The sequence below is a fragment of the Cetorhinus maximus genome, chromosome 4 (genome assembly GCF_964194155.1).
Source record: "Cetorhinus maximus chromosome 4, sCetMax3.hap1.1, whole genome shotgun sequence".
In the NCBI taxonomy this organism is placed as follows: Eukaryota; Metazoa; Chordata; class Chondrichthyes; order Lamniformes; family Cetorhinidae; genus Cetorhinus; species Cetorhinus maximus.
In genome coordinates, this window is record NC_135882.1 from 150,883,050 (window position 1) to 150,902,463 (window position 19,414).

Here is a 19,414-nt window from a genome sequence, read left to right on the forward strand (position 1 = left end):
GCAAACTCATGGTGGGCATTCACGTTCACGTGATAACGTTTGCACCAAAATGGCATCCGACACAATTCACCCCACAAGTGTGCGTCCATACCACGGACGCCAATTTGGAGCTCTAAGAGCAATCATCATACTGAAAAAGGCAAGCGTTAATAAACCCAATTTCACGTCGTGCACCTTCTTCTCACCTGCTTATTCTTGAAATCTTTGTTTTAAAAGCAAGAATGAATGAATGAATGGAGGAAAATGACTTTCAGGAGTTATTGGTTACAAAATTGGGTTCCATAGAGCCCATTGTTTTCACACGAGTGCCATTTTGCTTTCAAAACGGTTTCCTCAGTGAGCTTGCACACATTGCTGATGCTGTGTCAGATTGGTGAGGACATTAGGATGCGCGCAGGGAAGCGTTGACCGGAAGTATGCAGAGTAAACAGGTCATGTTGCAAATCAGTATGGAACGCTGATTTGACGCCAGTGCTGATATTTTGGAGCTCAACACTCCAACTAAAGTCCTCTCTTAACCACATCCAGGTTAACATGCATACAACAGCAGGAAGGATCCTCATCACAAGTTCTAATTAAACAATTATCAACTACACTCAGGTTCATTGCTGATTGATTTCTATGGTCATTGTTGAGTTTGTAGAAGTTTTGGTGGTTTGCAGGGTTGTTTCAGGTCTCTAGAGAGTGATGTGGCATTTGCTGATCAGCTTTGTCCTAACTTCGAGGATTCTGTGCAAACTACAGGAAGAGGGAGGAGAAAGGGGGAGAAGGACTCTCAGCAGAAAGTTTAGCCATCCAATCCAACTGTGTGCAGTTTTGGTCCCACATTTAAGATAGGATATAATTGCATTTGGAGGCAGTACAGCGAAGGTTCACTAAATTGGTCCCTAAGGTTTCCTATGGTGAGAGGCTGAGTAAACTGGGCCAATGCCCTCAGGAAAATGAGGCGATCTCACTGAAACACACAGGATTCTGAAGGTCTTGATAGAGTGGACACTAAGAGATGGTTTCCACTGGTCAGAGAATCTAAAACATAGGGGCACAGTCTCAGGATAAGGGGCTGTTAGGACTGAGATGAGGAGAAATTACTTCACTCAAACAGTTGTGAATCTTTGGAATTCTCGACCCCAGAGGGTTGTACATGCTCCATTGTTGAATACATTTAAGTTTGGGATAGACAGATTTTTGGTCTTTTGGAGAATTAAAGGATATGAGGAGTGGGTAGGGAAGTGAAGTTAGAACCCAAGATCAGCCATGATCGCATTGAATGGCGGAGCAGGCTCAATGGTTCAGTGGTCTACTCCTGCTCCTATTTCTTGTGTTCCAATTATTCTCCCTGAACCTCAGTGAGGAACAGTGTCAGACATCTCTGCCGTACTAAGAACATCCTCATTGAATTTTGTCACCTGCTGCAGCCTCAGAGCAGGGTGAAGACGACGTTGCTAATGGCTGTCAGAGTAACTGAGGCCATGAATCTTTACACGCCTGTCTCCTTCCATGTGGTATTTGCAACACTGCCCAGTTTGCCATCCCCCTTTGCATAAAGGAAGCCACTGAAAGTCTGAATTCCAAGAGAGCTGAAGAAATCCCATTCTCCCCTTCCAGGCACAAGCAGCCAGAGTGGGCACATGACGTCATCAGGATTTCACGCTTCTCCCTGATGCAGGATGCCACTGACAACATGCACGGTGGTTTGCAGGCTCCACACAAGATGTACTAGGATTAAAAGGAATTCCACTTCCTTAATGAGTGACCACTTTCAATGCATCATGCAGACCAATGTCTGGTCACCTGGCAGCATTCATGATGTCTTTACTCTGAAGAAGTTAACTCTGCTATTTATTGTTGAACCGCTATGACCAACTTTGATGACATGACACTCTACTGCACAACCCACGTACACACAGACAGCATCCATATAATGAAGGCCATGCAGCCATAAGAAATATGATACAGTCGACCACTGTGGTGATTAACCAACACTTCCACTGCCTGGACCAGTCTGGAGGAGACTTGCAGCATTCGGCAGAGCCTGTGAAAAGATGTGTCTGCTGCGTGCTTCAAAATATCACCATCAGAAAAGCACTGCCACCAGTGATACAGTGAGTAGGTGAAGAGAAGGAGAAGTAAATGTAGGAAGGGAGGAGGCAACCAGCACAGTCCCTATCTGGTTAGAATAAACACAACCATCTGTGTTACCAGAAAACACAACCCCAGTTCCCATTCACCAGAAGTCCCACATCTACCTTCCCTCTGTGACTGCCCAGTTTCTGCTTAGCCACAATGCAAAAGTAAAAGCCATTAAAAAACGAACATCAATATTCCAAACCAAATTTATAAATCAAAGCATGGCCTATTGCATACAAATGTCAACTAATCACCCTTGTGAATTCCCTTAGTGCTTGTCTTCCATGTGCCTTTGTCTGTTCTAGCGCTCCTACACACTGCACCCCAGTGGCTGCAGAATACTGGCTTTCATTGGGAGAGACCGCAGATGGCCGTGCAAGATGTTCTCAGCCAGCCCTGGTCCTAGAAGGCCTGGCTTCAGACTGCACCATCTCAGTAAGGGTGGCAGTGGTCCGGGTTGGCTGACAGAAAAGGCACTTGCAGAGCGGCAATGGTGGGAGAAGAAATGCTGTCACCCTGAGAGTACAACAAGCTCGTGCTCCACTGTGCCACTGCTGCTCCCTGGGACGGGTGCCGCAATTCTCCTAATGTGTTGGAAGATAAGATTGTTGGACTGCTGTGACACCCTGAACACGGGTTCACACAGCTATGATGGCAGAAAGCTGAACTTGCATCGCTTGAATCTGAGCAACCACTGTAGAATCCCAATGTCGAGTGGGTTCTGCTGCAGTGCAAGCCAAGACAAATGCCATCAAGTGCAGCATCATAGTTGGCCAACACTTCCGCGTTGGAAAAGGTGGAATCCAAGCTCTGCGCAAAGCCCTGTGCCAAGTTAGTGCCAGGCTCCTCCATGCTCCTTGACATTGACCACAGCCTTTCTGATAGTGCCAATGCACTGAGCATTTTCATTGCGAATACCCATCAGCCTTCTTCTGTAGGCTGCCACATCAAATTCCTCACCTGAGTCCTCTTCAGCAGAACTTGTGTGCGACCTCACCTTCCAGTGAACTGGCATTTGCACTACCCTTGACCCCTGCCCTGGCTACAGGCTGTTCATGTCCGCTGACTCACGACATGCATATCCTGGTTCTAAACTATCCTCTAACATACATGCAGTGTTAGTAGAGAGCTGGCTGCAAGTGAGATAGCATGTCTTCTTCATCAATCCATTCTTTTGCCTCCACTTGTTGCTCTTCCACCACATGTGGGTAGGTTATGGTTCTTTGATATCTGAAAGGAGAAGGCCACAAGGCTAGTGTTGAGGTGGGGGAGCAGTGGACAGAAAGGGGTGCAGGCCTCCATCATCTGCAGATTGTAAATTAGAAGAGGTTTTCAGATGAGGGAAAAGGGGTATATGAGAAGGTGGATTAGGTATGAGCAATCCATCATGTTTGATAGTTTCAGCCCTGCTGCTGACTACAGCCTCAGTCATGATCACTCCAATGACGGACAGCACCATCTCCTCCATGGTGTTGATTGAGAACATGCAGCCGTGCCTGCCTCCCACTGTTTAAGTGCTGCTGTATCTGTTTATGCACCACATTGTCCTGCAAGAGAGCGGGAAGTGTGTCAGTGAGTGTGGTGCAATCTGTCTGGTTGATATGGCAGGCATGGTTGAATATCTGGCAGTATGTTCAAACTATGAGATATAGGCGTAAGTCTTGCAACAGTGCTGAGTGCGTAGAGTGAGGTGAAGGTATAAATGTTAGGCATGAGTGGTGATTGATACGAGATCATTGATAGGTCAAAGATGGAGGTATGGTGAATTGAGCACTGTGAGAGGAAAGTGGTGCAGTTGATAAGATATGGCGTTTGAAGCTACATTCACTGATCTTGACCACTTGTTGAATTTCTTGTGGTACTGTATCTAGGTCCTCGGGGCTGAAATGGCACTAACAGTGACAACTATCTGGTCCCAGTGCCTTTGCAAAGTTTGTCTTTTAAGCTCCATGTGGATAGATGGCATCTCTTCTCCACTGCAACATCAGAAAATCTTGAGCTCGTTCTCCACCATGTCGTGCCATTCTTATCCGCATCATGCTAACATTTATAATTACTTTCTGCACCTGTCCCACCTAAAATGCAACTCCCCCCTTCAGGAGTGCAGACTGGCTTTAAGTAGTGCAATTGAGCTTTCACTTGAAGCAGCCTGTCATGATTGTGCGCACCCACCCCTCCCCACCCCCACATGTAGCGTGCAGACATTCATCAGCACTCACTGCATGCTACAATCGTGTAAACTAGCAGGCAACATGAAGTTGGTGTGCTGCCTACATCAGATGCAATGGGCCCAGGTTAATCGTGCATCATGATTCCCGTGCCTGTTGGCGGGCCTTAGTAGGTGTTGTGGCCAGTGAATCTGGCTAGGCGAGCAGAGGTGAATTGACAATCATCTTAAATGAGAAGTGCATGATAGCACATAGCACTGTTGTTTAATGAATGTACTTGAGTGACGTCAGCTGATCTCTCTTGAAATCAGTTTTAGTAACTGCCCCCCAGCTAGAAGGCAGTGGGTTCACAGGGCGAAAGTGCCTCTGTGATTTGGAAGGAGGTACCTGTTTCTGAAAGGAAGAAGAAAACATTTGAATTTATAGAACCTCATCACGTTTCTCATGGTGTCCCAAAGTGCCTCACACATGTGTTATTATTCTAAAGTTCAGTGACAGCTGTTAGGCAGGGAAACATGGCAGCCAGCTTGTGCATAGGGTAAGGACAGAAGGAGTAGGAGCAGGAGTCAGCTTTAGAGCCCTGCAGGCCTGCTGGGCCATTCAATTAGATCATGGCTGAACTCCTACGTCCACTTTCCTGCCCTACTTTCATATCCCTTGATTCTCTTAGCTCCCCAAGATCTATCGATCTCAATTTTAAATATGCTCAAGGTCTGAGTATCCATGGTCCTCCAGGGTACGTTTAAGTGAAGAAATTTCCCCATCTCTGTCCCAAATCTAGCCAATCAGAAGCCATCAGCTCTATTGAACGGCAGTGCCACTGGAGAGGGAGCAGCTGCTGCCTGGTACTGCACCCACCCGAGGCCTAGGTTCTTCACTGGATCCCCGGACACAGGTGAGTGAAAACATGGTGGGGTGGGGGGGGTGGGGGGGGCGGGGGCGGAGGGGGAGGAATTTTTTGGTGTTCAGTTGCCCATCCCTAGTTGCCCTTGAGAAGGTGGTGGTGAGCTGCCTTCTTGAACCGCTGCAGTCCATGTGGTGTAGGTACACCCACACTGCTGTTAGGGAGGGAATTCCAGGATTTTGACCCAGCGACAATGAAGGAACGGCGATATATTTCCAAGTCAGGATGGTGAGTGGCTTGGAGGGGAACTTCCAGCAGGTGGTGTTTGTGGAAGGGGTGCCAATCAAGTGGGTTGCTTTGTCCTGGACGGTGTCAAGTTTCTTGAGTGCTGTTGGAGCTGCACTCATCCAGGGAAGTGGAGAGTATTCCATCACACTCCTGACCTGTGCCTTGTAGATGAAGGACAGGCTTTAGGGAGTCAGGAAGTGGGTTACTTGCCACAGAATTCCTAGCCTCTGACCTACTCTTGTAGCCACAGTATTTATATGTCTGGTCCAGTTCAGTTTCTGGTCAATGTTAAACCCCAGGATGTTGATAGAGACAGCAGCAAGGAAGGCGGGTGGACCACAGCAGGTTCCCTCCCTCCCAGAGGCCAGGTTGCTTTATCAGGCAATGACTGCCTTTGAACGAGGCCCCCTACACCTTCCCTCTTTGGGAGCCTGCAAGCAACCTTGCATTGGCTTGCTTGTGGTGCTCCCTGCATGGCAAGCACCCTGCCCACTGCTGGGTGAATATCAGAGGCCGTGGGATGGGTTCCTTAACTGGGCATCAATCGGGGCGGAGATGGATAGATGGCAGGATCCCCACCCGCCATCCTCCTGCCTCACCATGGGGGAGGGCATTAAATTCCATCCAGCAACTTAGAAATGTAGTAAACAGTGTGGAGGATGGTAATAGAGTTCAGGAGGACAAAAACAGACTGGTTCAATGGACATACATGTGGCAGATGAAACTTAACCCAGCGAAATGATCCATTTTTGACAGGAAGAATGAGGAGAGCCAACATAGTGAATGATTCCATTTGAAAGGGGTGCAAAAACAGAGAGGCCTGAGGTAAACTTATACAGGTCTTTGAAGATGGCAAGATAAGTAGGTTGCTATAAAGGCCTACTAAATCCTTAATAGATAACGAAAGCACGGGAAGTTATGCCATGCCTTTACAAAACACTGGTTATGCCCCCCGTGGAGTACTGTGGCCAGTTCAGGGCACCACAATTTAGAAAGGGGAGCAAGGCCTTAGATCAGGAGCAGAGGAGATTTACTTTACAGGTGCTTGGACCAAATAACTTCAGTCAGTGGAGAGGCGAGAGGGACTGGGGTTGTTTTCCTTAGAGAAGGTTAAGGGGAGATTTGATAGAGGTCTTCAAAATCTTGAAGGGTTTTGATACAGTAAATAAGGAGAAACTGTTTCCAATGACAGAAGGGTCCATGACCAGAGGAAATAAAATTGAAGGTATTCGACAAAATAACCAGATGCATGAACCAGAAAATGAGGAAATGTGTTTTCACACAGTGATCTGAAAGCATGGTGGAAGCAGATTCCATAATAACATTCAAAAGGGAATTTGATAAATACTTGAAAAGGGAAGAATTGCAGGGCTATAGGGAAAGAGTAAGGGAGTAGGACTAATTGGATGGCTCTTCCAAAGAGCCAAAATGGGCACAATAGGTAGACTGGCCTCCTGTACAGTATCATTCTATGGCTCTATGGAAAGTTATTTTGACTGTGAGACTCCATTCTTTTATGTCAGAGGGAATGCTTGAAGAGCTTTTGAAAAGAAAGGTCTATAGCTCACATATTGTATCACTGAAGCAAAATTTCACATCTATATAAAACGCCTGAAACTAGTATTACATAACTACTCACAACAGGTTGCTTAGTACACTGTATTTTTCTTTGTAGCGTTTAGAAATTAAGGGCAAGACACTCCGTAAGCTCTCTCTTTAAATGCTGAATGTGAAATCAGACATCTTCAACAGTTGATTTCACTGAGAAATGATGTTATGAGTCAATTGCTGAACCCTCCAATTATTTAAATAAAGCCAATATTTGCTTGTCATAGTTGAAAGTTTAAAACTGGAGAGGCCTATATCTAAATCAGCATTTAGTACATAAGTGAGCTAAATTCAAAATGGCTGCTTGGCTTGCTTTTGTTAACTCAAGGATTCGTGTGAGCTATCAAGAGGTGAAAATTGTGCTGAATTTTTTGAACAGCACAGAAAAATTCCAGCAATTTATTCAAATGTTACAAAATATTCTGAGAGTTTCATCTCAATATAGGCACAGAAATGTCGCCCCAAAGTATTGTTTTATGCAACTGAGTTTAAACACAATACAAGGAAAGGATCATGTTATGTTGCTAGTTAATAGATGATGAGACAAAGATAAAGGCCGGAATTTTCCGGCTCCATTGGCGTTGGGCCTCCTGGGGGATGGGGGGCACAATATGCGAAAGGGCCAAAAATCCCTTTCACGCCGGATTGAAAGCACAGTGGGATCATCCGGTGGTGCCTGCCAAGGTAGAATGCCAATCCCGCTGGAGGTCAAGCATGAACCCGCTTTGCATTCCCCCACGCCAGATTTAACGTTATGTCGGCGGGAAAACACGCTGGCCCAGAACACGTCGGGACAAGCGTGACGTGCAGAAGTCGGGACTTGCTGTTAGGGCCTTGCTCAAATCTCGTAAACCCGAGGAGCAGAAGATGCTGGAGCCTGACAGCTACCGGACCCTGGAGGAACACCTGCATCGCACGCTGGGTGGATTCTCATGGACATGGCTCCACCGCAAAGCAGCCCTCAGAAGGTGGGAGGTCTTGTTGATGTCTGGGGTCTGTTTTAGAACATCATGATCTTAGCCATGGGCTGCTATGGATGATCGGCAAGGGGGGGCGGGGGGGCAGACAGGAAACTTCAGCTGTGAGTGGGAGAGGAAGGTGTACCAGAGTGGGAGGGTGAGGTTGGAGAGGTGGGGTGGGGGGAGTCAAAGATGTCAGGGAGTGTGAGGTTGGGAGTTGGGAGTAGGTGACCGAAGGAGTCGTGGGGGGGGTGAGGTTGCGGGGGGTAGGGGGGGGTGGTTAGATGATGAAAGTATCGGGGGGGTGGTGAGGTTAGGAGTGGGGAGGAGGGTGTACGGGGGAGGAGGGTGTAACGGGGGAGAATGCGGTCAGTGGGGAGGTAGGTGTAAGAGGGGAGGAAGGTGTAAGGGAAGGAGTTCGGAGGGGGGGAAGGAATTCAGGTGGGGGTGGAGGAACTCCGCGGGGTAATGAGGGAGGGGTTCGGGAAGGTCAATGTGGATGGGGTGGGATTTTCAGGAAGGTAGGCACCTGGACATCCTGGGAAGAAAAGGGTTCAGGTTGGTAGGTGACGGTGAGGAGGTGGAAGTTGAAGCCGGGGAGCCAGGAGGATAGGGGTGGTGGTGATGGGGGAAAGGACACGGGTGACTGAGGGAGGGGAAAGGATGGGGGAGCTTACCATAAGCTCGACTACGACCATCTTTGTCAAATCAAAAGTGAGCGGAGCCTCCTGTTGGACGACACAGGTGCTGCATGGGAGTATGATCAGTGAGTGGGCGGAGATGGAGGTCAGCTCAGATGGACAACTGAAAGAGAACCCCAACAGGCAGCACTGAAAATGCTCGGGACAGTGAGGTGAGTGTGATGGAGGAAGGCTCTGCGTGCGTGGGAGAGTGCTTGTCTGAGGCTCTGAAAGGCTCTGCCACACACACACTTCTCCCTCCAGAATCACTCGTGGTTTGGCTGCATGCAGCTGAACTGCTAATGGGGGGTATGCAGGGCAAAGGACTGGTAAAGCCTGTCAATGAAGCTGAAAGATAACATTACACATTATTCAGCGATAGTGAATATATTTTCAGATTATAAAGTGACAAAATGCGTTCACCTGTGCAACCAGTTGTGCTCAGAAATTCTTAACCTTTCTAGGCCTACCACTTCTTCTAGGTGCTGCCCTGACATCCGCAGCAAGAGTGGAGACAGCTTGTGCAATGGTTGGCCCTGTTGCCTCTGATGACTTTGGCATGCAGCCTCTGGAGAGCCGAAGCCTGGAGGGTTTTGCTTTGGCTGTCCTCCTGTGGGCCAGCCACCCTCTCTGTAGTGACAGAGGATCAGGTTGAAGGGGGTTCACAGGCAAAGGGGGCTCAGAGGGAAAGGACAGCTTCTGAGATTCCTGGAGCGGATGACCCAGGGGTGTCCAGTTGCCGTTCCTCCTCCCTTCGGGTACCTGAGGACCCCTACCTGACTCCTTGAGGGGTAGAAGCACCTGGAGGGATGTTGAGGTGCCCCATTTCCCTCCTGTGTTGCCACTGCAGGAACTCATCCATGGCTACCGCGATGGAGTGCAGGCCTTTGCACATCTCCGCGTTCTGCTGGACCAGGGTCTCCATGGCGTCCACTATCCTTCTCATGGAGACCCCCATGCGTACACATGTGGGCAACACTTATTCAGAGTGCAGGTGGGCACATTCCTCTGACTCGCATGACACTCTGTTGAAGGATTCCATCAGCTCTGCGTGATATTCCCCCAACTTCTGCTGACTCTCCACAATAAGTTGGAAGACTGAATCCTGATGCTCGTCATCTGACTCAGGCCTCAAAGATGCGTCTTCCCCAGCAGCCCTCCGAGTGCCGGGGAGCTCGGTTGAACCTGCTTCCTCCTGCTACGGACACATGTCTGTGCGGTAACCACCACAGTGTGAACCCGAGCCTGCTCTAGGTCTGAGTCTCACTGAGGTGAGTGTCTCTGCGCTGATGGAGGGTGTGGGTAAGCGCTGTGATGGGTCTTCCAAGCTGCTTATTTCCAGCTATTCATTGGAGGAGGTGTCCTCTTGGCTGGAGGTGAGGGCCTGGATGGAGGTGAGGGATTGGCTGATTGAGGGTGTCGGGCTCTTGGCAGAGCTCCCTGTGAACCAAACTAGAGATAATTAGTGCATGGCAGCAGAGTCAAAAGTGGGAGAGAGAGCACTCACAGTTGCATTGAGAGATGGATGATGTGGTGCAGGATTCTGACGTGGGTGTTTGCCGCCAACCTCACCGTTGCCACAGGCATGGTCCACGTCCTCAGCAGTCAGCGCGATGGCACGCTCCTCAAAATGAGTGAGGGGCCTCATCTGGGCCATTCCACCCCCGTCAGGAAGCTTGCCCTGCTGTTGTGAGCCAGCTCCTCCTGTATTAAAACAGACGGAGAGAGTGTGTGAGCAAGACACATGGCACTGCGCGTAGTTTGTGTAGTGAGCAGAGCCACAGACAGGATGAGGACGCAAGTTCCAGAGGATATGTGTCTGATGAAGACGTGAGGATATGTGTGAGAGTTAGCGGTGTTGTCCCTTTGAGATGTGAGATCCCTGTGGAAGTGTGATGTGTTTGTAAGTGTGTGAGTTAAGAGTGATGATGTGGTTTACTTACCCTGGCGGAACAGATGAGAGCATTCATCCTCTTCCTGCACTGGATGGCTGACCTCCTCTGTGCTCCAGTGGCGGTGACTACTGCTGCCACTGTCTCCCAGGTTGGATTGGTGACTCTGGTGGACCTCCTGCGGCCAGAGCAGGGTTAGAGGACATCGGGGCGGCCTTCCACTGTGTCCAGCAGGCACCCAGAAAGGCGGCACTAAATTTGGGGTCTGCCGTCTTCTTTGCTTTCGGGGCCATCTGTCCCCTGGAGCAGTCCTGGTCTGTAGACATGAAGTAGGCATGCGCTCCACTGTGCTTTAAATATGGTGCCCAGAGCGAGGAAGTGCTGAGGTGATGATGTAGTGGACAAATCCGAGCGATTCAGCGTGTTCCCCATGAACGCATTATTAATGAGGCAGAACGCGCCGGGAACGGGATGTTAGGGTGTGAAAAGCCGCCGTTGGATAAAACGTCCTTTTTCCTGTCTGCTCCTGCACTTTGTGCAAATCCGGTACGACTCCACCCAAAGGTTTTAAGAAGAATGAACAAAAGCTACGTTAACAATATGCATTTTTAAGGAGGGGCTTAGAGGAGGAGAGGGAGGCGTAGCTACAGGGAGCTTTAGGGAGGGCACTCTGAAATATGGGGTCTGACTGGAGGCATAATTGCCCATGCTGGATCCATGTATAAGAGGTCATTCTGATCTTTCTTTACCATTTTCTCATTCATTATCATTATTTCCTCAGTTTCTCTTCTTTTCTAACTCAGTTTAAACTCAACTTAATTCATTGACTAATATCAATTAGTTGTTGTAAGGTGCGTCCCACTTCAAGTGGCTACGTCAGTATGTTCTCCCTCTTATCCAGTCTCTCTCTTGGTTATGAGTACTGCGAGGAGGGGTGGGTGACAGCGGCGGACGTAGGGATAGAAGAGATTAGGGAGATGGTGAAGAGCAAGGTTATGAAGAGATTTTGAAATTTTAAATTGGAGGGCCAGGAGAATTCAAGTCTGCAAGTGTAAAAGGGTGAAGAATAGGATACGAGCTATGTTACATCAAAGGGAAATGGCGGTCAAGGTTGTTTAGGATGCCAGGGTTACAGTCTAGTTCAACCTGGGGCAATGGCTGATGAAGGAGTCAAATAGGTGGCAAGGGTACATTGGGCGAGCGTCCTGCCATCATCGCGCACTTGCATGATATTTCAGTCAGCGCGCCCGCTGACAATTAAAAGGCTTATTAAGGCCATTAACAATGTAATTGAATGAAACTTTTCGCTGCCTGTCCAACATTATGGTTGGCGGGCAGGCGAAAAGGCTAAGCGGCCTTTGCATTTTTTGCGAAACCTCATCCACGGGCGGGATGAGTTTTTGATCCGTCATTAAAAAAAAAATTGCGTCCTAATTTCTAACATGTCCCTGCTCATATGACAGTCACATGAGGGGTCATGTTTTTTAACACCTTAAAATTCTTTATTTTTATATATCTTCATCTCCCTGAGGCAGCTCTGTGCCTCAGGGAGCTTTTCCTGCACGTACTTAATTGGCCCGCCAGTGTGAAATTGCAGTCCGGCCCCAATCGTGGGCAGCCCTGCCAAGCCCGCCCGACGAGGGCAAAATTCTGCCCTTGAGTGCAAAGTTCATCCATGTTTTCCTCTAAGAGAATGGATCACAAACTGTGCAATATTAACCCTTAAGATTGCATGTAACAGTTGTGTTCAAAATAAAACAAAACCTGTAATTCGAGTAATCATGTAATCCATTTATTCAGAGAATAATCAGAATTGTACTGTTTTACTACTTAAAAATATTCAGAATTGGAAAGGTACAGAGAATCACTTCTATAGATGCCATGTGATGGAAACCATGCATGAAAGTCCACAAAGGAAGGATTTTTAGTACTTAGTGGGTTCAAGAAAATAGTTTTATTTCAACATGTTTTTAAAAATTCCCTTCCTCGCCTGAACACCATTTCCCCTTGTATGCTGGTGATCCACTTTGACCTCAGGTATTGTACCTGGAAATGAGACAAACCTGAAAGGACACCATTAATGTTGTGCTTGGTTTGGTTATTAGCAGGTGCTATGTGATTTGAGAATGGCAGCTTTCTTCACCCAAACCTTTGGTCCTGCATTTTGCTTCAGGTTAATGTTGCTCAAGAGTTATGGGAATTTGTCATCCAGGAACTGGGGGGGGTGTAGGCGAACTCTGATCAGAATGCCACTCCAACTAGCAGCCATCTCCTTCTAAATAACTTATTTTTCTCTTTGGTTTTCATTTCATATCTTTACTAGTCGAGGGTGAGAAACACTTAATTCATACAACATAGAAAATTTCATTCATTTAAAATAGTATTTTTTTCAGCAAGAAATTCATTTGTTAATTGTTGACCCTATAACATTGGCCCCATCATTATGTATATCAACATACTGCCAGCAGTTATGCATACACTGGTTCATGCTATAGTCTACACTATGACTTATTGAGTTAAGGGGAAGCTCAAGAAAATACAATTGCTCAAGAGTCTTTTGGTGACACAACTGGTTCTTCAAACACAGTTTGTTAAATATCTTATACATCTAATACACATTGACCTACATCAACTTCCCAGTTAATAACTCCATTTTCATTCAGTACATTCATTTACAGCTCTCATATCACACTTATTCATCCATAATACGATATCAGACATCAAAACTGACAGCTGTTGCTGTATTTTACGTAGAATTTACCAACATAGAGAAAGTCCATTCGGCACAGTGCCAGTTTTTCTGTCCCACATTATTTTTTATCTTCCATTCGATTTATTTTGTCTCACCCTATCAGCTTACCCTTCTACATTTTTTTCTCCCTCATGCTTATCCAGCTTCCCCTTAAATTTGTCCATGTTAATCATCTCAAACGTTCCATGTGGTTCTCAGTTCCACATGTTCTCTGAATTCTTTACTGATTTTTTTAGCGACTATCTTACAATTAAAGCCTGAAGTTTTGACATGTTAAGAACCATTCCAGAAAGTGTGTAGAGAGGATATATGATATAAACCGTCAGGCTGCCAATCCCTCCAGGGAATGTGTCAGTTTAAAAAAAACGTTTCAATTGATTTAGGTACACACACAGATATACATTTTAAAAAGGTTACCTGAATATTACTGTTGACACAACTAAAATAAATGCACCATTTCTAAATACAAATAAAAACCATTTCAAACAATTTTGTTCTGCTCACTTAGTCTTCCCTTTCACTGCCATTTTCTCATCTTCATTCTCCGTTTTCTGCTTTTGATACCTTAACTTTAACTAACATAACTTTGTCTGACATTTCAATTCATTAACTTTCCTTCCCAGCCTTAAGCACCGTACAAATTAGTATTAGGTGCCACCATTTATTCTGGAAAAGGCTTCCAAATCAGAACAATCAACCACTGGAAAGCACTTCAGAGGGCTATTTCTGCAAAAACGCCTTGCAAAACAATGAAGACGATCAATGTCATTTAGCAGATTTGACCAACTTTTGACGTGATCATACACTGGAATGAAATAACCCTTACTGTGCTGTGTGGATGACCTCTTTCTAAAGCAAAGTACTAAGCCTCTCTGAATTGTCACAAGAAATGACCTTGGGGCCTGGGATCATATAAACCTACTGAGTTTTACTCATGTGGTGTTCAATGTCACCTAGATCCTTGATTAGTACCTTACAATCACTGGCAGGAATCTTTGATGCCCTATCTGTATATTTTTGAAACATGTAAAATAGATATCACATCCAGATTTAAGAGGAAACACATGTAAATCAAACACACCATTGGCATCACCACTTCACACAATTTTTATTCCCCTTCCAGTTAATTAAAGATAGATCCATACATGTAGGAACTTCATTTCATTATCCCTGCAAAACATTTTCCCTGCCCTTTAATCTCACATGTATTTCCATGTGACATACCTCTCTTCTCAAAATGCAGTGGACCATTACAATGACAAAGCCTTCCAAAGAGTCAAAGACAGCAAAGAGGATCTGAAAGAGGGCTGATCTTCGATCTGTGATGGCTAACACTGCAGACATCCAGGTCAATGCTAAAAGTGGTAGGACAACACAAGAGCTCCAAAGAGACGCCCTATCAAGGGGGGAAAAAGAAAAGATGTTAGGGAGAAATTAAGAAATGGCTTCTGTGAGTACCAGGTCACTGATATCATTCATCAAAGGCCCGGTTTAAGACATAATCCAAATACAATAAAACAGAAGTGCCAAACAAACAATTATTGCAACGTAATTAAAATCCCCATTATAGTTAGGTAAACTGAGGATTGTGTAGCTCCCTATGTATAAAACGGGGGTGACAAAGCCACTCTAAACCATTCAGACTTGCAACAAATACCTTTAGTTTCATTTCAGCTAAAAGGTATAACTCATTCCATCAACAGAAAGGTTTATTAAAATGGAACTTGGTAGAAGAAGAGCTATCAGTGAGAAAGTCCATTTTTCCTCTAAATGTCTATTTTCTGATGCAATTTTATGCATTCTACGCTCAAGATACTAATGATTATTACCATAATAACTACTCCAATAACATCTACAGCTTCATAAAGCAGCGTAATCATGTTGCACTCAGTATACTTAAAAATACATTTTGAATAACTGGAGGATATGTCATTACCAGCAGTGAGATGCGATAAATATAATAAGGACATGGGGAAAGATCTGATTCATCAAGTCCATTTCTCCAGAGGGAATATTCTGTGAAGATTTTCCCTGCCCTTTCTTAAAGTGATCGAGTAAAATTTGAACATATCTACACAACTCTACATTATCCTGCTGCGCCCAATCACTTCCCATAACAAAAAATGTGCGTTTTTGGTATAAAACCAGAAAATGCTAGAAAAACTCAGCAGGTCTGGCAGCATCTGTGGAGAGAGGAGCAGAGTTAATGTTTCAGTAGAGCTGGGGAAGGTAAAAGTGTAACGGGGAGGGAAGGAAGAACAAAAGGAAAGGTCTGTATAGGGTAGGAGGCAGGAGAGATTAAATGACAAAAGGGAAAATGGTGCAAGGCAGCAGGAGATGATAATGAGACATGTGAAGAAACAAAAGACAAATCAACAGATGCAAATGGAAATAGCAGAATTATTACCAACAGCAGTGGTCCACAAAAAATGTGAGCAGAAGTTATGATTTGAAATTGTTGTACTCAATGTTGAGTTCCGAAATTTGAGGTGCTGTCCCTGAAAATTATGTTGAGCTTCATTGGAGGCTGAGGACAGAGCAGGAGTGGAATGCGTGTACATCGAAAGGAGGTACTGCAATGCAGTCAGCCAATCTACATTTGGTCGCCCTTTTTGAAATTATTTTATGGGATTTGGGCGTTGCTGGCAATGCCAACATTCGTCCTTGGTTCTAAATGTCCCCTGAGGGCAGTTAAGAGTCAACCACATTGCTATGTGTCTGGAGCTACAAGAAGACTAGCAGAATTCCTTCTCTACGGGGCATCAGTAAACCAGATGGGTTTTTATGGCAATCAATGATGGTTTCATGGTCACTATTAATGAAACTGGCTTTCATTCTATTTTGTTTTAAATTAATTCATTGAATTTAAATTCCACCAGCTGCCATGATGGTATTTGAGCTGGTGTCCCCAGAGCATTAGTCTGGGCCTCTGGATTACTAGTTCAGTGACATTTCCACTGCACCACTGTCTCCCCAATGTAGAGGAGACTACATTGTGAGCTGTGAATACAGTACACTAAATTGACAACAGTACAAGTTATTTCACCTGAAAGATCTGTTTGGATTCCTGGACAGTGGGAACAGAAGAGGTCAAAGGGCTGCTGTTGCATCTCCTGTGCTTGCATGCAAAGGTGCCATGGGAATGGGAGAAGATGTTGGGGATAAAGAAGTTGTGCAGGAACAGTCCCTTCGGGATACTGAGAGGGGAGGAAAGGGGAAGATGAGTTTAGTGGTGGCATTACACTGGAGGTGGTGGAAAAGGTAGAAGATGGTTTGCTGGATGCGGTAGCCAGTAGGTGGAAGATTGTCAGAGTTCTGGACGAGAGGGGAAGGTGTGAGGACAGAAGTGTAGGACATGGAATGGACACAGTTCAAAGCCCTGTCAACCATGGTGGAAGGAATTCCTGGGTTGAGGAGAAAGGAAGACATACCAGATGCACTGATGTGGAAGGTGGCATAGCCAAAACAGATGGGACAGGGACTGAAAAACTGGGAAACTGGAAATGTTTTCCTAAGGGAAGCCAGGTAGAAGGAAGTATAGTCAAAGTAGCTGTGCAATCAGTAGACAAATAATGGAACATATATTTTGTATGTATGTTTATTGTTATCAGTATCTGTGTATATATGTGTACATACATGTAACATATATGTGTATTTGGTCATATATGCGTATTTGGTCACAATTGGAGTTTACAGTTTTTGGTATGTTGCTTGCTTTTTTCTATTGCTTTATTCCCCTAGTTTCAGTGATTTATATATCTGTCCCCCCAATCCCTTTGGAGTATGTACTCTCCTTATACTTCCTGCCAAAATGAACATTATCAAATAATTATACTAAAATTAATTTGCAAATTACATGCTTATACTCAAAGTTTACTAATTTATTTTGTATTTTGCCAAACTATTTGGTGACTACCATAAATTGCACTTCCAATTCCAGAATACGAGTTGTTTATGTAAATAGTGAACAGCACCCATTGGGGGTAGGCGGGAATGTGGAGTTGAGGTTACAATCTGATCAGCCTTCATTCTCACTGAATGGCAGAGCAGGCTCGCAGGGCCGAGTGGCCTACACCTGCCCATAATTCATATGTTCGTATGTTGTGTTCGTATATGAAATACTACTTCCCACCTTTTGTTGAAATACTACTTCCCACCTTTTGTAAGTAGCAAAGAGTGAGGCTGAGAGCAGAGCAGCAGAAAAGCATCAGGCCGTGAGAGAGAGAAAACAGGGAACTATAAACCAGCTAATCTGACACCAGCAGCAGGGAAAATGCTAGAATCTATAATTGGGGACATAGCAACAGGGAGTCTAGAAAATCGTATTATTCGGCAGAGTCAACACAGATTTATGAAAGCATGTCTGACAATTTGTGAGCATCTCTGAGGTTATAATTAGCAGGGTAGATAAAGGGGAACCAATGGATTTAGTGTAACTGGATTCAAAAAAAAGTTTTGACAAGGTGCCGCACAAGAGCTTATTACACAAAATTAGGACTCATGGGATTATGGGTAATATATCAGCGTGGTCAGAGGATTGGTTAACAGACAGAAAACAGAATAGGAATAAATGAATCATCTGGGTTAGCTGGAATTAGTGGGGTACTGCAAGGATCAGAGCTTGGGCCTCTTGGGTCTCAGATATTTACATTCACTATCAATGATTTAGGTAAGTGGAGCATAATGTGTCCAGTTTTGCTGATGATACAAAGTTAGGTTGAAAAGTAATCTGTGAGGACACAAAGAAACTGCAAAGGGATATAGATAGATAAAGTGAGTGGACAAGAATGCATGGAAAGATGGAATATGGAAAAGTAGAAACATGGAAACTTGGGAGAAGAAGGTATCTACTTTTGTTGGAGAAATAGAAAAGCAGTATATTTTAATATGTGAAGAGACTGGAACATATTGGTATTTAGAGAGACCTAAGTGTCTTCGTATGCGAATCATAGAAAGTTAGTATGCAGCTGCACCAAGCAATTAGGAAAACAAGTGGTACTTTAGCCTTTATTACAAAGGGTCCAGAGTATAAGGGCCTGATTTTAACTCACTTAAAACCTATTCACTTACACAGAGTTAAAATTGGGCTCTTTCAAGGGTAAAGTCTTACTGCAACTATTTAGGTCCTTGGTGAGACCACACCTAGAAGACTGTATAGTTTTGGGTTCCTTATTTAAGGAAGAACAGACGTGCCTTGGAGTGAGTGCAATGAGGGTTCACTGGACTGATTCCGGGTATGAGGGGAATGTCCTGAGAACAGACTGACTAGACTAGACTTACATTCCCGAGAGTTCAGAAGAAGAAGTGAGGAGACGTGAATTGAAACATAAAGGGAGAAAAATTTATTCAGAGAGCACTGCTACACAGAATTATTTTGAGTCACCGAGCCATCCTATCAATGAAGAGCGCCACACAGGCCACTGCAGGTTGTGGCCCGTGTGCTGCCTGCTCCCAGGAGATTGATGCTGGAGCTACACTAACCTATTTAGCCCCATTTAATATCTTAAGGGGGTTTGTTTCCCCTGCATGTTTCGTGATCACAATCTCAGAATAAGGATTGGTCATTTCAGACTGAATTGAGAAGAAATTCAGTTCACTCAAAAGGTTGCAAATATTTGGAATTTTCTATCCCAGAGAGTTGTGGGTTCTCAGTCATTGAGTACATTCAACGCTAGATTTTTGGATACCAATGGAACTGGAGGTGTGGGTATCATACGGGAAGGTGAAGTTAAGGTCAAAGATCATCCATTATCTTAGTGAATGATGGATCAGGCTTGTAGGGACGAATGACTCTTGTCTTATCGGTCTGAGTAGTTTCCCTTAACACCTATGCTTGGTTTTGTTTTGTTGCCAGTTTGCTATCCATTTTACTACTTGTCCCGTGAATCCATCTGATGAGTTACAGTTAGGGGACATTAGGGATTTCTTCCACTGAAACTGAAAAGGTTAAATTGTAACTTAACAAATTGTCAAAATTATAGTGGTTATGATAACATAAACAGTGGTAGAATTTTCAATGCATAATGAGACTTTGCTGAGAGCCCAGACATCCATTAGTCTGGTGAAACAGCTGCAACCAAGGGAAAATATTGCTTG

At 45.1% G+C, this 19,414-nt stretch overlaps 1 protein-coding gene across 5 annotated transcripts in view; it reads right to left on the minus strand.

The window, feature by feature from the left end:
* LOC144679959 (adhesion G protein-coupled receptor B1-like) overlaps positions 1–19,414 on the minus strand; it is a 186,727-nt gene that overhangs the window by 60,485 nt on the left and 106,828 nt on the right. For all 5 annotated transcript variants that reach the window (XM_078540970.1, XM_078540969.1, XM_078540967.1 and 2 more), the window contains one exon: positions 14,543–14,714. In XM_078540970.1, coding sequence (XP_078397096.1) covers positions 14,543–14,714 — 172 coding nt within the window. The remainder of the gene's footprint in view (positions 1–14,542; positions 14,715–19,414) is intronic.